At 43.1% G+C, this 19,526-nt stretch overlaps 1 protein-coding gene across 1 annotated transcript in view; it reads right to left on the reverse strand.

The window, feature by feature from the left end:
* The window catches only part of LOC115195944 (alpha-1,6-mannosylglycoprotein 6-beta-N-acetylglucosaminyltransferase A), a 117,941-nt gene that overhangs the window by 33,962 nt on the left and 64,453 nt on the right, over positions 1-19,526 (reverse strand). The window contains exon 10 of the mRNA XM_029756299.1: positions 14,833-14,966. Coding sequence (XP_029612159.1) covers positions 14,833-14,966 — 134 coding nt within the window. The remainder of the gene's footprint in view (positions 1-14,832; positions 14,967-19,526) is intronic.

Genomic DNA, 19,526 nt, shown 5'->3' on the forward strand with positions numbered 1-19,526 from the left:
CAAAAGGAGAGTGGTGCTTGGAATCATTGTTCTTCCTCTGTCAACCATGCTTACCTGTGTCATGACTGTCCTGATCAGGTCAGGGTACAGGAGACCACCACCCTACAGATTATCTCCCAAACCCCCAACAGAGGAGGAGATCTAGGGGTCTGAAGATGTGGGGGTTTTATGACCCCTCACGCCCATAATAAACCTTAGGCCACAGAGAAATTCCTTTGTCCTCACAATGGAGAACTGGCCTCAGAACATTAAAACATGCAATAAAAGGGACTTTGGAACAATGGTTTCCGTCAGCCCCAATGGTGGTCATGACGAGAGGTGGAATATGAAAATGTATGTAACTTTTGTATTGTTATTAAAGGTTAAGAGATGACGTTATTATGAAAACATTGTACCTTTAAGAGTTTTCCCAGTATATGCCTGATGTTTATACATTGTACGTTGTGTGGAAAATATCCAAATCAAAGAGAATGTTTTGGTAAGGATGAAATGTGAAGTTAGTGTCTAAAATTGGATTTTAGTCAAATCTAGGCCTTGTCCCTTAACTTGGTACGCCCAGAGAATTGCCCTAAAGGCGGTTACGCCCACTTCTGACCCGAGGGTATAAGACAGGAGAGTGAAGAATTAACATATCAGACTAAGTGACCCAAGCTGCAGCGAAGGTCCAACAAAGTCAACGAACCCAAAAGAAACACAAGGTTGAAGACAAAGAAATCTTTTTTCTACACGAGCTACGGACGAGTAGCTGTGTCTAAGCGGGTGAATTCAAGCCGAACCACCCAGCCTCCACTCTCCATTGAATCGTGGTATCTACACTGTTCGAGTCCTAAGCTGTGAGCTCTGAGCTACAGAGCAGTCTGTCCTCAGAAGACCCCTTTCAGAGCAAGGGCGAGGGATCAGACCACTAAGCCAAGAAGGACACTGACATCGTGAGGACAACCAGAGAGTTGCGCCGGAGAAGTGCGTCATTGAGAAGCCTAAACGACCCACGCGGAGCTTCCCACCTGAGACCTCCAACACGTAATTACATCATTATATTCTGACCCATAAGAGCGGCAGTTCGGGGCAAGGCTAGGTTTAAATAAGCATAGCTGACAGATGAACCCAAATGTATATTTCTCTCGTGTACTTTCTTTGTTTCTCTCTCTTTTAAATCCCCATTTTTGGGTAACACGTGCCATAGTGTGTTGGCCCGTTATACTAAGTCCTAATCAATAGCCTAGACTGTGTTTTGTGTATGTGTATTTTTATCATCATTTTAGCTTGCTAGTAAATAAATAATCAACTAAGATTGGTGTGGTAAACTCATTGGTGTAGCCCGGGTTCGTGCAGATTCCCGGATTATGCGACGTTCAGACATGAGACTAGAGGTTGATTAATTTAGCGACTGTTGTAAAATCGATATTCTGATATTCTTTGAGTTAATTTGGGAAATAGAAACTCAATCAAACTAATTTTCCCATGGTGCCCCAGGTTAATGAGTTAATAATTGCTTGAATCATTGCTTAATTCATTTAATCCCGCAATTATAAACCGTTAATCATTCGATGAGCAACAGTCGTCACATTAACTAATACAACGTCACGACACCTGCAAAAAAGCACGTGCCGTCATCATTGCTTTGCACAAAAAGGGCTTCACAGGCAAGGATATTGCTGTCAGTAAGATTGCACCTAAATCAACCATTTATCGGATCATCAAGAACTTCAAGGAGAGCGGTTCAATTGTTGTGAAGAAGGCTTCAGGGCGCCCAAGAAAGTCCAGCAAGCGCCAGGACCGTTTCCTAAAGTTGATTCAGCTGCGGGATCGGGGCACCACTAGTACAGAGCTGGCTCAGGAATGGCAGCAGGCAGGTGTGAGTGCTTCTGCACGCACAGTGAGGCGAAGACTTTTGGAGGATGGCCTGGTGTCAAGAAGGGCAGCAAAGAAGCCACTTCTCTCCAGGAAAAACATCAGGGACAGACTGATATTCTGCAAAAGGTACAGGGATTGGACTGCTGAGGACTGGAGTAAAGTCATTTTCTCTGATGAATCCTCTTTCCGATTGTTTGGGGCATCCGGAAAAAAGCTTGTCCGGAGAAGACAAGGTCAGCGCTACCATCAGTCCTGTGTCATGCCAACAGTAAAGCATCCTGAGACCATTCATGTGTGGGGTTGCTTCTCAGCCAAGGGAATGGGCTCACTCACAATTTTGCCTAAGAACACAGCCATGAATAAAGAAGGGTACCAACACATCCTCCGAGAGCAACTTCTCCCAACCATCCAGGAACAGTTTGGTGACGAACAATGCCTTTTCCAGCATGATGGAGCACCTTGCCATAAGGCAAAAGTGATAACTAAGTAGCTCGGGGAACAAAACATTGATATTTTGGGTCCATGGCCAGGAAACTCCCCAGACCTTAATCCCATTGTGAACTTGTGGTCAATCCTCAAGCGACGGGTGGACAAACAAAACCCGATAAATTCTGACAAACTCCAAGCATTGATTATGCAAGAATGGGCTGCCATCAGTCAGGATGTGGCCCAGAAGTTAATTGACAGCATGCCAGGGCAGATTGCAGAGGTCTTGAAAAAGAAGGGTCAACACTGCAAATATTGACTCTTTGCATAAACTTCATGTAATTGTCAATAAAAGCCTTTGACACTTATGAAATGCTTGTAATTATACTTCAATATTCCATAGTAACATCTGACAAAAATATTTAAAGACACTGAAGCAGCAAACTTTGTGAAAATTAATATTTGTGTCATTCTCAAAACTTTTGGCCACAACTATTTCAATTGACTGATTTCCTTATATTCATTAGGCCCTAATCTATGGATTTTACATGACTGGGAACACAGACTGTTGGTCACAGATTACTAAATATATATACATTTTTTTAAAGGTAAGACGTGGATCAGAAAAACAGTGAGTATCTGGTGTGACCACCCTTTGCCTCATGCGTCTCGTTCGCATAGAGTTGATCAGGCTGTTGATTGTGACCTGTGGAATGTTGTCCCACACCTCCTGAAATGGTTGTGCGAAGTAACTGGATATTTGCAGGAAACGAAACACTGTCGTACAGATCGATCCAGAGCATCCCAAACATGCTCAATCGGTGACATGTCTTGAGTATGCAAACCATGGAAGAACTGGGACATTTTTTGCTTACAGGAATTGTATACAGATCCTTGCGACATGGGGCCGTGTATTATCATGCCGAAACACGAGGCAGATGAATGGCACTACAATGGGCCTCAGGATCTCGTCACGGTATCTCTGTGCATTGAAATTGCCATAGATGAAATGCAATTATGTATTCATTCATATGATCTCATTTTAAGAAGGGATGTTCTCTACCCTGACACTTGTTTTAACCATGTCTACCAAGTTTTCAGCCAAGTGTTTGAAAATCGCAAATCATAATCTCAATTCCAATATCTGGCACAAAAAAAAAGGCAATTGGATATTTTGTCCAAATCGTGCAGCCCTATAAAGCGGGTTTGTTAAAAAGTGTTTATCCTCGGATAACCATCGACTATTACATATCTTAGATGTTTCATCAGAAACAACAGCTCCTTGGGCTGTATTATCCACAGGCGGTCGGTGGCACCTTAATTGTGGAAGACGGGTTCACAGTAATGGCAGGAACGGAATCAATGGAATGGTATTGAACACATAGTTTCCATGTACTCCATTCCAGCCATTATTATGAGCCGTTCTCCCCTCAGCAGCCTCCTGTGCTAGGAACATATGGAAATTGGCTCCAATTTCATTAATATGATTAAAATACTATATACCAATCCCTCAGCCACAGTTAAAAGAGAAGATCATAGATAAATTCAGCTTATTCTCAAGTTATACCTAACCAAATCATCCCTACTGCCTTTCAAGACCCCAATGGAGGACTCCACCTCTACTTATGGAAACCTCATTTGTTTTCCATTTTAAATATTTGGGAGTAAATATACTGTATTTCCTTCCTTAGATAAAACCACTGCCAGAAACTTTAACAGAATGCTCAAATCAATCCAACCTCTACTAGACGGAAAATTATACCGGTTGATTTAACTGGCAGAATATCTATTGTCTCAATGCTTCCCATGGATCCCCTTCTGGCAGGTGGGAAACATGGCTTCCGGGTGGGGCTGGAGGATGCGGGCTGGTGGATGGGGACTGGGGGGGGAAATGGGTTGGGTTTATCATTGTAGGCATTTCTTAGATTTCTTATTGTACCTGTAACCGCCCGTCTGGAAAAAATGTAAAATACAAATAAAGTTGGTCACTAAAAAGAAAGAAAGGCAGCAGCGAGTGAGGACGGGCCAAGTGTTGTTACTGGAGAACATAGGACAATTAAAACTTTGTTTGAAAAGTGATTGACAATTCTATGAACATAAATAATGTATAGAAGCAAAGGGGGGACCAACTCCATATTAATGCCCATGATTTTGGAATGAGATGTTCGACGAGCAGACCACCTACTTTTGGTCATGTAGTGTACAGTTGAAGTCAGAAGTTTACAAACACTTAGGTTGGAGTCATTAAAAGTAGTTTTTCAACTACGCCACAAATGTCTTGTAAACAAACTATAGTTTTGGCAAGTCGGTTAATACATCTACTGTGTGCATGACAAGTAATTTTTCCAACAATTGTTTACAGACAGATTATTTCACTTGTAATTGACTGTATCACAATTCCAGAAGTTTACATAGACTAAGTTGACTGTGCCTTTAAACAGTTTGGAAAATTCCAGAAAATGACGTCACGGCTTTAGAAGCTTCTGATAATTTGAGTCAATTGGAGGTGTACCTGTGGATGCATTTCAAGGCCTACCTTCAAACTCAGTGCCTCTTTGCTTGACATCATGGGAAAATAAAATAAATCAGCCAAGACCTTGTAGAACTCCACAAGTCTGGTTCGCCTGAAGGTACCACGTTCGTCTGTACAAACAATAGTACAGAAGTATAAACACCATGGGACCACGCACCCGTCATACTGCTTACGAAGGAGACGCGTTCTGTCTCCTGGAGATTAACGTACTTTGGTGAGAAAAGTACAAATCAATCCCAGAACAGCTGCAAAGGACCTAGTGAAGATGCTGGAGGAAACAGGTACCAAAGTATCTATATCCACAGTAAAACGAGTCCTATATCGACATAACTTGAAAGGCTGCTCAGCAAGGAAGAAGCCACTGCTCCAAAACCGCCATAAAAAAGCCAGACTATGGTTTGCAACTGCACATGGGGAAAAATATTGTACTTTTTGGAGAAATGTCCTCTGGTCTGATGAAACAAAAATAGAACTGTTTGGCCATAGTGACCATTGTTATGTTTGGAGGAAAAAGGGGGAGGCTTGCAAGCCAAAGAACACCATCTCAACCGTGAAGCACGGGGGTGGCAGCATCATGTTGTGGGAGTGCTTTGCTGCAGGAGGGTCTGGTGCACTTCACAAAATAGATGGCATCATGAGGAAGGAGAATTATGTGTATATATTGAAACAACATCTCAAGACATCAGTCAGAAAGTTAAAGCTTGGTTGCAAATGGGTCTTCCAAATGGACAATGACCCCAAGCATACTTCCAAAGTTGTGGCAAAATGGCTTAAGGAAAACAAAGTCAAGGTATTGGAGTGGCCATCACAAAGCCCTGACCTCAATCCTATAGAAAATTTGTGGGCAGAACTGAGAAAGCGTGTGCAAGCAAGGAGGCCTACAAACCTGACTCATTTACACCAGCTCTGTCAGGAGGAATTGGACAAAATTCACCCAACTTATCGTGGGAAGCTTGTGGAAGACTACCCAAAACGTTTGACCCAAGTTAAACAATTTAAAGGCAATGCTACCAAATACTAATTGAGTGTATGTAAACTTCTGACCCACTGGGAATGTGATGAAAGAAATAAAAGCTGAAATAAAAATCACTCATTCTTAAAACATTTCACATTCTTAAAATAAAGTGGTGATCCTAACTGACCTAAGACAGGGAATTTTTACTACGATTAAATGTCAGGAATTGTGAAAAACTGAGTTTAAATGTATTTGGCTAAGGTGTATGTAAACTTCTGACTTCAACTGTCTCTACATCTATCGATCCATATGGTACTGGAACTGACCCCGTATATAGTATTCTTACTTCCATTACCGTGCTCTTTTTATTTCTTATTTTTAAATCTTGTGTATTTCTCTTCTACCTTCTTATTTGTTGTATTACATTGTTATTATTATTGCATTGTTGGGGTAAGAGCTTGCAAAAAAGGAATTTCACTGTAACTTGAAAAACTTAAAGTTGTTGGATGGAAATTAATCTTAAGCACCTTCTGATTATGAGCCGTCACTCCACACTGGTTGCCTCCATACCTTGCATAAGGGACAGAAAGAATAAGAAAAAAAAGAAAACATCCTGCTTAATGAACAACCCTCACTAACTACCATAGGGTTATTGTACACACACACGGCCCCACCACACTCACGCTTTCAGGAAGCCAGCATGTTGTCCATTCATTAACGTTGTCAGGGAGGGGTGTAAAGGGGATGGAATGCGCAAGGCTCAGTTAAGTCATCACCAGGGCTTATGTTTATCGAGAGAGAGAGAGAGAGAGAGACACACACACACACACTCAGAGAGATACAGCGCGAGAGAGAAAGAACGAGACAGAGTGAGAGAGACAGACAGAGACCCCCTGACTCAGCACTTTGTATCCCATTGAGGAGGAAATGCTAAATTAATGCAAACAGCCAAGCAGGCCCAGCCCAGAGCAGCACTGGCACAAAGGATAAGGCTGAACCTGTTGTTTTTAGAGATCAGCACTCACATTATTTGGCAGGTATCTTCTCTCTCTCTGTATCTCTATCACTACATCTTTCATTATCTCACTCTCCGTCCATCTCTCACTCACTCTCCGTGTCCCCCTTACTCGCTGTGTATAGTGGACCACTTTTTACCAGGGCCCATAGGACCAGCTCATAGGGTATAGGATGGAATAGGGTGGAATTTGGGACGACTCTCTGGGCTTTACTCGATGGACATGGCCCCTCTGAAGTTTATGCTTATAAAATAATGCAACAGTTCCTAATCAAAGGAGGGGTAGGGAAAGCAGCCGGTGCCCTCATTCTGTAGCATCCCATTTCACTGGGTCCTTATCGTAGCTCCTGGCCAAGGAAGGATGACTACTTCACAGCTGTCATCTGGCCATAATTCATCATAATCAGATGTTTATTTCTGCCTGAATTTTTAAATGGCAAAAAAGGAAAACACCATCTGCTTGATAAGAAATTTAAGAAAGGGCACTGAGGCCATATACATTTCTGCGTGGCTTGTTGAATGTTAAATTGAAAGATGTTGAAATTGAAAGAAAAAAATTCTAGCGTGAAATGCAATTCTATTCTGCATAGGTTTTGATAGGCCTTAAAGTGAAATTCAGGTGTGTCTTGTACGCCTGCTACGTTAGGTTAATCTACTCTAGACTAAATGCACGCCCCTTCAAATCTCCTCTGCATTTCTCCTGCTTGTTTGTTTTCATTTAGGTAATTTCAGTTCAGTGTTTTTCCTGAGGTGGAAGAGCGCATTTAAAATGAAAAGGGGAAAAGTAGCAAAGGCAAAAAAGAAAATAACCATCTGCTTGATCTGCTTGAAATTTAAGAAAGTGCACTGAGGCCATGTGCTTTTCTGTAGGGCTTAATGAATGTTAAATTGAAAGATGTCGAAATTGAAAGACAAAAAAAACTCTAGCGTGAAATGCAATTCTATTCTGCATAAATGTTGATAGTCCTTATCATCAAATTATATTAAAAAGACAGTTGGCTGGACATACAGAGACTGCTTTTGATCTACCAAGACAATTTCAGTTCAACATTTAGTTTCCCTATTCAGAACATTATTAAGATTATAAACACTGAACTGAAATTACCTAAATGAAAACAAACAAGCAGGGGAAATGCAGAAGCAGAGGTTTGAAAGGGCATGCACTACATCCCCTACATACTGGTCTTGACAAGAAGAAGAAAATAAATAACTGGTCGGGGGAGGTTCTCTTCGGCACTGTTCAATCCAGTAAATGTGGAGGAGTTGTTAAGATGGAGTGCCTCCTTGTTAATGTCCAAAAGCGGAAGTTGCGTCACAGGCTCTCTTGCCATTTCCCCTGAAAACGGAACATCCGGGTTGTTGGGGACTCGGCAGAGACTAAGAAGAGATAAACATCACTGTAATCAACTTCAGCATTTTACAGGGGGGAGTTTCCCTCTGACAACAGTGGGGATGTGTTCATTAGGGCACGCAACAAATACTTTTATTTACGCTTTGCAATGGAAAACGGAAATTAAGCTTTCTTATTGGACAAGTCCAGGAATAGCAGTCCTTGTTTTAGTTAGTTATCTTCCGTTTGGCACCTGGTAAACCCGACCCAGGGCTGGTCTTCCGAAAACAAAACAGAGAAGACTGGGCTAGTCCTGGGGACCTTGGCTGAAGACCTCTAAATGCTCCCTTGCGCTGTGCTCCTGGGCCCATATTCACAAAGCCTCTCAGAGTAGGAGTACTGATCTAGGATCAGGTCCCCTGTGTCCAGAAAATCTTATTAAATATGATCTAAAAGAGAAAACTGATTCTAGATCAGCAGTCCTACTCTGAAATGCTTGATGCATACGGCCCCTGATACCTGTCCCTGTGAGCTCTGACAGATGAGACAGAAAATAGAGTTGGGAATTTCCCCTAACTTAAGTTAAATCTCTAGAATACTGCAGTGTCATCTCAGGAGTTGGGTATGGAAAACATCAAACCATGGACAGTGGGTGGTGTATGCACGTCAATGCATTTCCCACATCAAAGGGCTCTGCTCAAATTCGCCGCACCTTAGCACACATGCACGCACTCATGCACACACACACTCACTCACTCACACACATCCCAAACGCTGCTACCAGACTCTTATTATACTGCTCAATTTATACACTTTCCCCCATCCCCCCTTCCCCAATACACTTGTAAATATTGGACAATAAATTGTGCCTTCCTGTATTATACTTATGCTAAAATTGTATTCTATTCTACTGCCATTTGAGTTTGTATTCTTATCTTTTATTATTTCTTATTGTTGTTACATTGTCGAGAAGGAACCTGCCAGTAAGCATTTTGCTGGACGATGTATACCATACGTATCCCGTACATACGTCTAATAACACTTGAAACTTACAATAGTTTTGGTTTGTTCTTAGAACTTTAAACCATATGAAGTGCTCACTCCCAGAACTCACATATCCCTCCCAAATGGCACCCTATTGCCTATACAGTGCACTACTTTTGACCAGAGCCTTGTCAGACATAGTGCACTATATAGGAAATAGGGTCAAAAGTAGTGCATTATATAGGGAATAGGGAGCCATATGGGACAGGCCTATACATTAGTCCACTTGGAAATGGACTTGCATGTGTTTGTGTCCGCCAGTCCTGGGCAGGTGATGGAAGCCAAGAGCCAGAGTAACAGAACAGCCAGGCTAAGTCATGTACCAGCTGGAGCAAGAGCAGGGGAAACATTTGCTCAATGAAGGGGGTATGTTAATCCCTTTGCCTGTTTATAACTGTACAGATGGATGTAGGAGAGTGTTCCAGCAGATCCCTCAAACACACAAACACTATTCAGGCCAGTGAAACAGGACCCTTGAAGGGCCTGCTCAGGCCCTTGGTGTAGTCGGTCAGTCACACATTCGCCAACTGGGAGGGCATCGTGTAGAAAGAGTCTCTTTCCCGTATGAACAGGGAGTGTGACTGGTTCCAAACCAATCATCAAATCTCACTACAGACAATGAATAACCTGTACGTACCAGCTGGCTTCAACTGCATGATCATTTTTCTATCTCATTTGGCAGATATGTACACTGAACAAAAATATAAAACGCAACATGCAACAATTAACGATTTTACTGAGTTGCAGTTCAAATAAGGAAATCAGTCAATTGAAATCAATTCATTAGGCCGTCATGGTAAATAAAAATGTATTCTTAACGGATTTTCCTAGTTAAATAATGGCTAAATAAAAAGATGGAATTCACATGACTGGGAATACAGATATGCATTGGTTGTTCACAGATACCTTTAAAAAAAAGGTAGGGGTGTGGATCAGAAAACCAGTCAGTATCTGGTGTGACCACCATTTGCCTCAAGCAGCGAGACATCGATTTCGCATAGAGTTGACCAGGCTGTTGATTGTTGCTGTGGAGCGTTGTACCCCTCCTCTTCAATGGCTGTGCGAAGTTGCTGGATATTGTTGGGAACTGGAACACGCTGTCATACACGTCGATCCTGAGAATCCCAAAAATGCTCAATGGGTGACGTCTGGTAATTATGCAGGCCATGGAAGAACTGGAAGAACTGGGATATTTTCAGCTTCTAGGAATTGTGTACAGATCTTTGCGACATGGGGCTGTGTATTATCATGCTGAAACATGAGGTGATGGAGGCATCTCTGTGCACTCAAATTGCCATCAGTAAAATGCAAATGTGTTTGCTGTCCGTAGCTTATGCCTGCCCAACCAGAACCCCACCACCACGGAGCACTGTGTTCACAACCTGACATCAGCAAACCACTCACATTCACAACACCATACACGTGGTCTGCCATCTGCCCGATACAGTTGAAACCGGGATTCATCAGTGAAGAGCACACTTCTCCAGCGTGCCAGAGGCCATCAAAGGTAAGCATTTGCCCATTGAAGTCACTTACGACACCAAACTGCAGTCAGGTCAAGACCCTGGTAAGGACGACGAGCACGCAGATAAAGCTTCCATGAGACGGTTTCTGACAGTTTGTGCAGAAATTCTTTGGTCTCAGACGATCCCGCAGGTGAAGAAGCCGGATGTGGAGGTCCTGGGCTGGCGTGGTTACACGTGGTCTGCGGTTGTGAGGCCGGTTAGACATACTGGCAAATTCTCCACCCAAATTATGATTGAGAAATGAACATTCAATTCTCTGGCAACAGGTCTAGGCAGCATGCCAATTGCACACTCCCTCAAAACTTCAGAAATCTTTGGCATTGTGTTGTGTGCCAAAACTGCACATTTTGGAGTGGCCTTTTATTGTCCCCAGCATAAAGAGGCACCTGTGTAACGATCATGCTGTTAATTTAGCTTCTTGATATGACATACCTGTAGGGTTGTAAAAATTCCAGGAACTTTCAATAAATTTCTTGGTTTTCCAGAAATCCTGGTTGGAGTATTCCAGACTTTCTGCACATTCCTTCCTGATTCCAGGAAAACCTCCAACAGGGATTTCGGGAAAACCATGGAATTTATTGAAAGTTCCTGGATTTTTGCAACCCTACACACCTGTCAGTTGGATGGATTATCTTGGCAAAGGAGAAATGCTCACTAAAAGGGATGTAAAGAAATATGTGCAAAAATTGGAGCTAAATAAGCTTTTTGTGCATATGGAACATTTCTGGGACATTTCAGCTCATGAAACATGGGACCAACACTTTATATGTTGCGTTTATATTTTTGTTCAGTGTATCATTACCCTATACAGGGGATTACATATCCTCTGTAGATTTAATATGCAACATAATGTAACATTGTTATGTGTTCGGTAAGTAGACCATTTTGAGACCATTGCTTATGGACATTTGAGTCCTTTATGAAATAGCTAACTACATCAAGCAGAACATTAGCCTACTTATATTATGACATAAATACTTAACTATAAATATTGAATACTGAAAATGTTTATTGAAACATCTTTCAAAACATTCAATGCATTGATATTGTAAACAGCACACACAGGAAGTGTGTCAAAGAGCTATAGTAAGAGGGTCAAATTATGTTGAATTAAAACCATAATGAAGTGACACATCGAAACAGAATGTTGACCTCACACCCTACAATGATACAGCCACACCACCAGATCACATAGCTGACTATGAACTATAGACGTAGGTACAATTATTTGAATTCCATTGGGGTTTTTTTTTTTTTTTTTTGTGAGCTCAATGCAACATTGCACAGTTTCTCTAGAGATAAATCAGATCCAACCTGAACTGTGCGATGTAGTAGGGAGTTGCAGTTTCCAACAGGCCAATATTCTACATTGTTTAGCGCCTCCAGACTCAACTCTGGACCTAAATAAAAAATCTAATTTTATTTATCACATACATGTGTTTAGCAGATGTTATTGCGGGTGTAGCGAAATGCTTGTGAAGCCAGTTCCACTGCACCCCCCCCCCCCCCCCCCCCCCTCTAATCAGGGACTGATTTAGACCTGGGACACCAGGTGTCTGCAATTAATTATCAGGTAGAACAGAAAACCAGCAGGCGCTGGACCTCGTAGGGTAAGAGTTGAATACCCCTGGTTTAGCGCATCAAATGTGTTAATTAACTACAATGACCATAATCCATTGCACATCTACTTGTCCCGTCTGTTTCTTTTAGCGTGCTAAGGAAGAGAGAACAATGCGCGACCATGAGGGGATATAGAGAGCAGCTACGTGCGGTATCTCTTCCTGAAAATACGTGATCGAAGTGATTTATGACTACTGAATACCAACAATCAAAGGGTGCTTTATTTACTTTGAAGAACTACAAAACTGCATAAGTAGCAGCTTTATAGAGAAGACTTGGAATGAAATAATAAAGTCATCAAATAAAGCAAATATAATATACAAACTGAAATATTTTGTGTTAGTAATGTTAATAAATGATGGATAATAAGTGATGGGCAGTCACTGCTATAATGGGACTTTCATTGTTTTATCCTGTGTTGTTACAGCATTCAACCCACATAATGCATAGTACATTTCATGTAAAATAAATTATACTGAGACCGAAATCGAAAACAGTGATTATTTTTGAATAATCGAACCGAAACCAAACAGACCTCAAAAAGCACTAATCGCTCAGCACTACTATGAGCTGATTTAATCTTACTATTATATACATGGGAACAAAAAGACAATAGTAACTTGTAAGGTTGTCAGAATGTACTCTTTCCTGAGACAGGGACTAAAGGACTTTCCTTTTGTTTTATTGCATACAACAACACCACCAGAGGATGAAGAACAAGTTATATAGTAGGCTATAGTAACTGTTCAGTACAAGCCTGGGACTAGAGTCTGTACCTAGCCGGAAGCAGAGAAACAATTTCTAGATGTGAACATGCTGTTATGGTTTTGGAGAGGAAAACAGTAGTGAGAAGAACAACATTGGAAATGTTCCATGGCTAGCCTGGTTCCTAAAAGATCTGTTTGTGCTGTCTTGACAACTCCTGTCAGGCGAGACAAGACAGCACAAACAGATCTGGGCGATCAGAGCCCTGTCCCTCTCCTGTCACATTTGCTAGAGCCCTTTCCCTCTCCTGTCACATTGGCCAGAGCCCTTTCCCTCTCCTGTCTCATTGGCCAGAGCCCTTTCCCTCTCCTGTCTCATTGGCCAGAGCCCTTTCCCTCTCCTGTCTCATTGGCCAGAGCCCTTCCCCTCTCCTGTCTCATTGGCCAGAGCCCTTCCCCTCTCCTGTCTCATTGGCCAGAGCCCTTTCCCTCTCCTGTCTCATTGGCCAGAGCCCTTTCCTGTCTCATTGGCCAGAGCCCTTTCCCTCTCCTGTCTCATTGGCCAGAGCCCTTTCCCTCTCCTGTCTCATTGGCCAGAGCACTTTCTCCTGTCTCATTGCTTTCCCTCGTCTACACCCTTTATCCAGTGATTTATGCAAGACTACTTAATGGTATTGAATGGAACCCAAGGCTAGGATTGATTTCCCCGTGGCGCCTTCTTTGTCTTAATGTCCTCTGTTACATCTTAGGCTGGAAGGAAATCCAACCCCGAGTTAACATATTGAAAATACAAGTTTTGTTTATTCAAGCCCCATTGTTTTTGTTACACAACTGCAAGTGTGAGATACAGTGACTTCCCCTAAGCCTGGAAACAGAGCTGAAACAACAGGATATAAAACAATACGCTGAGGATAAGGTGAATGTTTCTCCATAGGCAAGAGTAGGGGACACAAATCCAACATGCCCCGATGCACCGAAACAAATCTGTGTTTCATTTCGACCCATGGTGTAACCGACGTGCGTTTGATTAGTTACAGATATCATCTAACCCTCGCAGCTATTAAACTGGATGACATGAAAAGACCTGTGTCGTATGAGAATGGCATACTCTATCCGCAACACAAAAGGGTCTATTGAGGCTGGTCTGCTATTCCAGCCTGACGTGGGCCAAACCACTGAAATCGGAGAGGGGTATTCATTCATTCTGGGTAACATTTTACTTTCCATCTGCCATGGGGAAAAGGTTAAAACACCCCGGGGTGGTGGAATCTCCCTCCCCAACCCTGGGTCGTGTTCATTAGGGCACGTAACAGAAAACATAACGTGTTTTGCAAAGGAAAACAAAAATGAGTGTGTCTTATTGGGCTCCCGAGTCTCGCAGCGGTCTAAGGCACTGCATCTCAGTGCTTGAGGCGTCACTACAGACACCCTGGTTCGAATCCAGGTTGTATCTCAACCGGCCATGATTGGGAGTCCCATAGGGCGGCGCACAATTGGCCCAGCGTCATCCGGGTTTGGCCGGTGTAGGCCGTCATTGTAAATAAGAATTTGTTCTTAACTGACTTGCCTAGTTAAATAAAGATTAAATGTAAAAACATTATTTTTTTCTTGGATGAGTACAGGTTGCCCCTCACTGTTTTAGACCAATTTCTTCCATTTGGTGCCTTATGAACATTCCCTGTAATTAGGTGGGAGTAGGGTGCAGTTGTCCCTAGACACTGATCTTGGGTCAGTTCTGAATTTCCCCCACGAATGGTTAAGGTTAGGATTGGGGAGGAGAAGCTGATCCTAGATCTGCACCCCAGAACCATGAGGTGGTACTTACGGAACATGGTGTTGAACTGCTGGGGGTTGAGGTTCCACTTGCCCCAGGGGGTCTTGTGGCCCTTGGACTGAGCATAGTGGGCGTGGTTGAACTCGGGCTCTGTGCCGAAGGAATCCAAAACCCGCAGCATACACCTGTCACACACCACATTATAGTGTTAGCATACATCTGTAATACACACCGCATTATAGCATTAATACACACTTCCAGCTGTATAACTCAACCACTAATAAATGGTTAATGAGTTACATGATGCATATATTTTCCACACCTTCAGCATGGTCACAGATAGTGTACAAAGCACAGAGAGAGCGTCCTACTGATCAGACTGGAACAGTAAAGGTTACACATCATGACTAATTAGAGGACCAGAGAAAAGATGTCATGTGGAATGGAATGACACATTCATGACCTTTTCTCTCTCGCTTTCTCTCAGTCCCTCTCAGTCAGCCCCCCCTCTCTCAGTCTTTAGCTTTCTCTCACTCTCCATCTATCTAGCTCTCTCTCTTTCAGTCATCCTCTCTCAGTCCCTATCTTTCAGTCTCCCTGACACATGCTTTTTTAGATAATAAGTCACCCCCCCCACCCAAAAAATGATGTCCAAAGCCTAAAAATAAACACCAGGCTATGCTTCACCACTATTCCTTTCCATCTTTAATCCTTCTGGACAGAGCCCAACATACTCATCTGATTGACCCCTGATGGGGTGGAGGTGTAATAATGAGTAATAATCAAATTGATGAAGAGCCAGGAGTACCAGAGAGGCCGGCTAAGCTCAGTCTGGGAGCCCATGCAAGGCCACTCCTGACCAGGCAGATGTTTCGCAGATGGTGGGTGGGTGTGTGTGCGCATGCGTGAGAAAGAGCGAGAAAGACAGTGTGAGTGTGTGTGTGTGAGAGACAGTGTGTCTTCTCAAGATGCACAGGAAATATGGGAAATGGATTCACAATGAGGAAACTTAAGACTAGTGGGACTAAAGCCGCAGCATGCAAATCTCTTCGTTTTTGAGACACTTGGGTATTGTCAGACGCAGTAAAACATTCTTAGGAGATGACGAGAGAGAAAGAGATTCAGGTGAAATACTCTTTCAAATGAGATTGTTGTAGACTGGAGACAAAGGTTGTAATTCAAACATTGTTCAGATCAGTGGCAAGGAGTACAAAACTGTCGCCTTTAAGATATCAGTCGTGTGTTTATAATGATTTCCATGTAGTATTGAGAATTAGACAAACTGAAATGATAGCGTATTATAGCCAGCAAATAATGATTACAGTTGATATGATGGCTGAAGCAAGCATTGGTTTTCTGCAGTGAGAGTGTGTGAGAGAGATAGATCGGTACAGAAAGAGAAAGACCGAGTGAATGTGTGTGCGTGCCTGCTTGCGCGTGTGTGTATGTGTGTGCCTGCTTGCACGTGTGTGTATGTGTGTGCCTGCTTGCGTGTGTGCGTGCCTGCTTGCGTGTGTGCGTGCCTGCTTGCGTGTGTGCGTGCCTGCTTGCGTGTGTGCGTGCCTGCTTGCGTGTGTGCGTGCCTGCTTGCTTGCGTGTGTGTGCCTGCTTGCTTGCGTGTGTGTGCCTGCTTGCGTGTGTGTGTGCCTGCTTGCGTGTGTGTGTGCCTGCTTGCATGTGTGTGTGCCTGCTTGCATGTGTGTGTGTGTGTGTGTGTGTGTGTGTGTGTGTGTGTGTGTGTGTGTGTGTGTGTGTGCCTGCTTGCGTGTGTGTGTGTGTGCCTGCTTGCGTGTGTGTGTGTGTGTGCCTGCTTGCCTGCTTGCGCGTGTGTGTGTGTGTGTGTGTGTGTGCCTGCCTGCTTGCGCGCGCGCGTGTGTGTGTGTGTGTGCCTGCGTGCGTGTGCCTGCTTGCGTGTGTGTGCGCGAGAGGGAAGAAGAGTGACAAGACAGGAGAGGCGGTTGCACTCATTAAATTCTAAAACCACTAATACTGCTGAGCCGATCACTGGGATTCTCCCTACAGTCCTTTCACTGCCCTGAACAACCACACTCACATCCACTTTGGAACACAATCCTCGCTCTCAAATTCTCTTCCCTCTTGAGACTCAGACTGCTCCCTAATAGCACCCTATTCCCTATATAGTGCAGTGCACTACTTTTGACAAGAATCCCATAGGGCTTTGGTCAAAACTAGTGCACTACAGTGAGCTCCAAAAGTATTGGGACAGTGATACATGTGTTGTTGTTTTGGCTCTGTACTTCAGCACTTTGGATTTGAAATAATACAATGACTATGAGGTTTTATTGTAAATAAGAATAGAATACATTTTTAACACTTCTACATTCATGTGGATGCTACCATGATTATTTTGTGCCCAATAGAAATGAATGGTAAATAATGTATTGTGCCATTTGGGAGTCACTTTTATTGTAAATAAAAATATGTTTCTGAACACTTCTACATTAATGTGGATGCTACCATGATTATGGATAGTCCTGAACGAATCTTGAATAATGATGAGTGGAAAAGTTAGATGCATAAATATCATACTCCCCCAAAAATGCTAACCTCCCCTGTTATTGTAATGGTGAGAGCTTAGAATGTCTTAGGGGTAGGATATTTGTGCGTCTATAACTTTCTCATCATTATTCACGATTCATTCAGGACTATCCGTAATCATGGTAGCATCCACATTAATGTAAATTTGTTCTATATTAGAAGCTGTTCTGGAGAGGGTGGAACATGAAAGACACTTAAAGATGCAGTCCAGGATCTTAAGCACGACAAATTTGTAACATATTGTACGAATTGCAAAAAATAACATATCATACGTAATGAATCACATAGTACACAATTGGATGACATAGTACACACAAAAAAATAGGGACCCGTTTTGGCTCGTGAGCACCACTTTCAAAACTACTGGCTGAAATTATACAAACGTTCTGGAGCATCACTTTAAGTGGGGAGGGAAAGAGCTGGATAGACAAGGAGGAGGAAGGAGAGGACATATGTAAGAAGAACATAAACAAGACAGGATTAGATAACTATGGGCAAGACCAAAACAGTTCCACGACGTGACTCGTCAGTTTAAAAATCTAAATGCACATTCAACAGAAGTTTTGTCTGAAGTTACAGTAAAACAGTGGCATCTTATAACCTTCCTGGAAGTGCACATCACAAAATCAACACTGAATGAAGTGGCCAAATGTAAATGTCTTCACCAATATGTATAACGAGAAATTAATCAATGCACTCATGAAAATGCCAGCTGGATCCTGCAGTCTGTGTCCCAAACGGCTCCCTATTCCCTAAATAGCGCATTACTTTTGACCAGGGGCCTTGGTCAAAACAAATGCTTATTATAGGGAATAGAGAGCCGTTTAGGATGCAGTCTCAGTCAATTTCCTCAGAGCAAGATGAAACAGGATGCAAACCCAAAACCAACAAAAAGTGTTGACACGAGAAAGGAAATCTTGGGGCTATTAGCGAACCTGACTTATTGTTCTCACAAGGCGGTTCTCGTAACAACCTGCAACCACCGATGGGCTACATCAGAGGAACAATACCCACAAGGCGCCGGTTCAGACAGTCCTATCAGTGGAGTGCGCAGGCGCGCACACACAATAGAGAGAGGGCAGAAAACAGACACAACCATGACCACTGCTCCATTAAGAGTTAAGACCTTGACCTGATGTTCCCCTGGAAACGGCCTAGCTACATGAGGACATCAAACGATTGAGCTCAGACATAATGCAATTTCAGCCCAGTCAGAGAGAACAGTTTGATGGCAGCCACTGTAACAGAGGTGGTTCTCATGATAGTGCGCTTGCTTGATGAGTAACCTTGCATGAGACCTGAAGACTTTTGTTAGCTTGAAGAAAATAGGGTCTTACAGAAGAAAAACCAATCCACCCATACAGGTAGGAGGAGCAGGCTCACCTCGGTCTGGTCTGCATGGACCCCCGAAACTGATCTTGGGTCCCGTGTGACTCAATTGGTAGAGCATGGCGCTTGCAACGCCAGGGTTGTGTGTCCAATTCCCACAAGGGACCAGTATGAGAAAAAAGTATGAAAATGTATGTACCCACTACTCTAAGTGGCTCTGGATAAGAGCATCTGCTAAATGTCTAAAATGTAAATCCAGCCTGGGTTTCAGCCTTCTCATTCAGATGCTAATGAGTGTGTAAATCACATCTGGTCCCCCCCTCTGTGCCTGGATCTTTGTCACCTGAATAGCTACCCCACCAGGTATCAAATGAGCTGCAAGAAATAGGCCTCTTTTCACCCCGCTAACCTCTCTCCGTTGCTCTCCAATCAGTAAATGAGCAATGGGCGAACCCTCTGACAACGTGCCCCAGCAAGGCTTGGCATCCTACAGGGAGGGACACAGCCTCGGGAGACTCAGAGGGACACTGTTACCACTTCCCAACTAGTCAAAGCAGCAAGGAGGATGCGGATTCCAAAGAGACCTCATCACGTGACACAGACGTAAACGAGGATGCTAGGAAACTCATTGGATACAAAAACTAGGATGTTCATATTTGAACTAAGACATTTTATGACGACTCAGATCTCCATCTAACTAAATTAACAACATCACACATGCTTCCAAGTGGCTCAGCGGTCTAAGGTACTGCATCTCAGTGCTAGAGGCATCACTACAGACCCTGGTTAGATTCCAGGCTGTACCACAACCGGCCGTGATTGGGAGTCCCATAGGGCGGCGCACAATTGGCCCAGCG

Source organism: Salmo trutta, chromosome 6 (assembly GCF_901001165.1).
Source record: "Salmo trutta chromosome 6, fSalTru1.1, whole genome shotgun sequence".
Lineage (NCBI taxonomy): Eukaryota > Metazoa > Chordata > Actinopteri > Salmoniformes > Salmonidae > Salmo > Salmo trutta.